At 39.8% G+C, this 4137-nt stretch overlaps 1 protein-coding gene across 1 annotated transcript in view; it reads right to left on the bottom strand.

Moving 5' to 3' along the window:
• Positions 1-3004, bottom strand: part of SH2D1B (SH2 domain containing 1B) — a 26738-nt gene extending 23734 nt beyond the window's left edge. Inside the window, exon 1 of the mRNA XM_007937761.1 lies at positions 2871-3004. Within this exon, the coding sequence (XP_007935952.1) occupies positions 2871-3004 (134 nt within the window). The remainder of the gene's footprint in view (positions 1-2870) is intronic.
• Between the last annotated feature and the right edge of the window lie 1133 nt (positions 3005-4137).

Below are 4137 nucleotides of genomic sequence, written 5' to 3'. Positions count from 1 at the left end.
GGCAGTATCACTACGGAAGTAGATTGCCCCATCTTCCTTCCGAGGAGTGGCTGGTGGGTTTGAACCGCCAGCCTTCTGGTTAGCAGCCAAGTGCCCTAGCCACTATGCTACCAGAGCTCCCAATTTTACATATAGATACCTTTATTGAATTTTCTTAAGCTTTCTGGTATTTTTTTTGTTTTCTTTTTTACCCAGTTAAACTTTGGATTCCATGTGTCAACTTAAAATAATAATGACTTTACATCTCCCTTCTCAATTTCTACACTTCATTAATTTCATTTGGCTAATTGCACTTGCTAGTTCCTTCTGGGAAATGTTACATAGTAATGTTGATATGAGCATCACAGTCTCACTCATGACTTTAATGGGAACCCTGCTAGTGCTTCAGGGCCTTTGGGTAAGTATCCATCTAGCTCTCTATTGTTAGGAGTGTGTAAGTTTTTGTGTGTGTATGCATGAACAAGTGTGTGTGTCTGTGCCTATTGAGGGGTAGTTATTGAATTTTATCTAATATGTCTTAAGCAAGTTTGAGTGAGTCACATAATTTGTAACTATTAACTTATTAATACCAGCATGTTAATTTGATCAATTAAGTTAATAATTAGTAATCCAAATTAATTAAATGCTTAGTTTACCTAATGTAGAACCAATTCATCTTTGATAGATTGGACCATACTTGATAATAATGTTTTCTCCTATAATGGGCTACCAGCTTCTATTGGTTAATAGTTTATTTGAAATTATATCAAGTGAAATCAGTCTATAGTTTTGTGTGTGTGATTTTTAGAAAAATGTTTTCTTTCCTATACTGAATTTGGAAAAAAAAAAAAACAGTAAAAAGAAGCTAAATAACTCAAGCTGAAAAGTATATGGATATGCATATTTTCTAAAGAAGAATTGTCAATGGCTGAAAGATATGTGAAAACATGCTTAACTCACTTGTAACTTGAAATTGCAAATTGACATCTTAAGGCTATCTTTCTCATACTACTAACCCCAGTACCGTTTAAAGAAAGAAATATATCTCTGCCTTGTCTATCAAATTATGGATAACATTGGGAAAAATGGGAATTCCAGAACACTTAATGGTGTTCATGTAGAACCTGTATATAGATCAAGAGGCAGTTATTCAAACAGAACAAGGGCTACTATGCAGTTTAAACTCAGGAAAGATGTTCGTAAGGGTTGTATCCTTTCAATGTTTATGCTGAGCAAATAATCCAAGAAACTGGGCTGTATGAAAAAGATCATGGTGTCAGGCTTGGTGGAAGACTCATTCACAACCTTGAAATATGCAGATGACACAACCTTACTTGCTCAAAGTGCAGAGGACTTGAAGATGAAGATTAAAGAGTACAGATTTCAGTATGGATTATACCTCAACATAAAGAAAACCAAAATCCTCACAATTGTACAATAAGCAACATTAAGGTAAATGGAGAAAGACTGAAAATTGGCAAGGATTTCATTTTACTTGGGTCCACTCTCATCGCCCATGGAAGCAGCAGTCAAGAAATCAAACAGTGTATTACATTGGGCAAATTTACTGCAAAGCACTCTTTAAAGTGTTAAAAAGCAAAGATGTCACTTTGAGGATTAAGGTGCACTCGACCTAAATCATGATATTTTCAATTACCTCATATGCAAGCAAATTCTGGACAATGAATAAAAGAACAATTGATGCCTTTGTGTTATGGTGTTGGTGAAGAATGCCATGGTTTGCCAGAAGAATGAACAAATCTGTCTTGGAAGAAGTACAACCAGAATGCTCCTTAGAAATTAGGGTGGTAAGACTTTGTCTTATGTATTTTGGACATGTTATCAGGATGGACCACTTCCTGGAGAAGGACATCATATTTGGTAAAGTAGAGGGTCAATGAAGAAGGGAACACCCTCAACGATATGGATAGACACAGTGGCTTTAACAATAGGCTCAAATATAGCAACAGTTGTGAGGATGGCATAGAACCAAGCAGTGTTTCATTTTGTTGTACTTGGGGTCACTATGAATCATAACTGACTCTACAGCACCTAACACCACCACCAATTCTATCAGTAATGACAATCACTTTTCTTTGAGAAGCTCCCATAAAGACGTTTGAATTTTAATTCCTTTAACAGGTGGAAGAAAAGCTTCAGTGGTTTCTACAAAGAAAAGAATGCACAAAGATAGGAGGTTTCCACTGATAACTGGGATTGCTTTTTAAACTGAACATAAGAGGTTCCTTCAGCAAGATGGCTCTGCTACCCTGGCCTGGAATTTCATATTCAATTCAGACTCTTTGGAAATACTAGATAAGTTTTAACACGAGCAAATCATTTGAGAAATCCAGGTCTCTGTTTCCTCATCTATAAAATGACAATGCTTATGCTTGCCTTGATAGACTACAAGGAGTATAAAAGAAAATGAATTTGTTGAAGCCCTTTTCAAATCTAAATAAAACATGAAATATTATTAGTATTTTAAGTACTGCAAGTGGAAGCATCAAAGTATATGTAAAAACACTGTCTTTCGGATTGAAATCTCAAAATGGCCCCTTGCCTGTACCAAACCAAATAAACAGATCAGCCGAGGCGAGACCCTTATGTTTCTACATTCTCTCCATTCCCCCATCACCTTCCGTGCTTCCTGCAGCCCTCCCATTCACCCACCCCTACTTCTGCTGCTACATAGGGTCTTCTTGGGTGACATTTATACCAGGGAGAGAGGGCAGTGAAAGAGCATGGACAGACACCTTCCTTCTGTCCTCTCCCAGCCCTTACTCTGTTTGCATTACAAAGTGAGAGTGAAATACAATTCCTTTTATATTTGGCTGTCATTACTACATTTAATATAAAATTTCAAATGTATGGATGATGAGGTTACTCACGAGACACAGAGGCACAGGGCTCCTGGGACTGACTCACTGTCCCTCAATAGAAAATTGCCATCCACCCCATCCCTGAGCAGCAAGGTCTCACAGTCTTTCTTGTTCAGGGGGCCGTGGTAATAAGGCAGATCCATAGAGATCCCCCAAGTCAAGGGTCAGCTCTGAGGAGGGAAGTGGAGGCAGCTGGTCTGATAGAGCCTCAACGTCTTCCTCCTGTGGCTGGTGGAATGAGATCAGGCGGCTCTGTGAGAAATTAGCCAGTTTCACAAGCTTCAGGAAGTGAGAAGGGTGGGGGTATGAAGTGACCAAGCATATAAATGGCTAAGTGTAAGCTTCTTACACTCACAGAAGTGGGTGAGAACACATTGGAGTACGCACATTGGAATCAGTGATGTTCCATGGCTAGGGCTGCAATGCTGAAGTTAAGCTTCCCAGAACTGAGTCGCAGCCTTGGATATCACCCTATATTGCTAGGCTTTGCCTTCTCTGGCTGTTGGCGTCCTTTCTGGGGAGAGCACCACTGCTTTTGCTGTAATGGGTGCCCATTATCAGCTGAAACTGCCTATGATTAGCCTTGCTTAGCCCAGAACAGGTGTTCAAAATGGTTTGGATGCTGAATGAATTCAGATATGTCCAGACACAATGGAAAAATGGAAAGGAGGAAACTTCAGTGGGTCAAATTACATGAAAAATGGAAGACATCAATGGGAAGAGAAATGAACTGGACACTCTCAGGGATGACAGCCCATCCCATGGTGAAAGCTTCTAGCTACTGAGGGACAAAGGTCATTTTTAACATTCTTAGACATTGTGCCTTTTTTGGGGAGGGACTGGTACAAGTGGGAGGAATATGTGAATATGCAAACTTAGTGTAGGGGTATTTCTTACAGGTGGATAATAATTATATACCATATCTCATTCACTCACTGCCATTGAGTTGGATCTGACTCATGGTGACCCCTCCTTGAGTTTCTGAGGCAGTATCATTATGGAAGTAGATTGCCCAACTTTCCTTCCGAGGAGTGGCTGGTGGGTTTGAACTGCCAGCCTTCAGATTAGCAGTCAAATGCCTTAGGCACTATGCCACCAGACCTCCTTTGTCTTTTCTAATACCTTTGTATTTTTACTTCCTTGGTCTCTCAGTGGGAGCCCAGCCTCTGAAAATGATGCTCCCTCAAGCAATTTTAGCTGCAAGGGGACAGTAATCATTGCCCACGTCAAGCTCCAAGCACAGCATAACTGCATCTACCTGTCTGAAATCAATTCC

The sequence above is a fragment of the Orycteropus afer genome, unplaced genomic scaffold (assembly GCF_000298275.1).
Source record: "Orycteropus afer afer isolate SDZICR_OR568_19922 unplaced genomic scaffold, OryAfe1.0 scaffold00044, whole genome shotgun sequence".
NCBI lineage: Eukaryota > Metazoa > Chordata > Mammalia > Tubulidentata > Orycteropodidae > Orycteropus > Orycteropus afer.
Note: the sequence above shows the minus strand (reverse complement) of the source record. Positions and strands in the feature narration are given on the sequence as shown.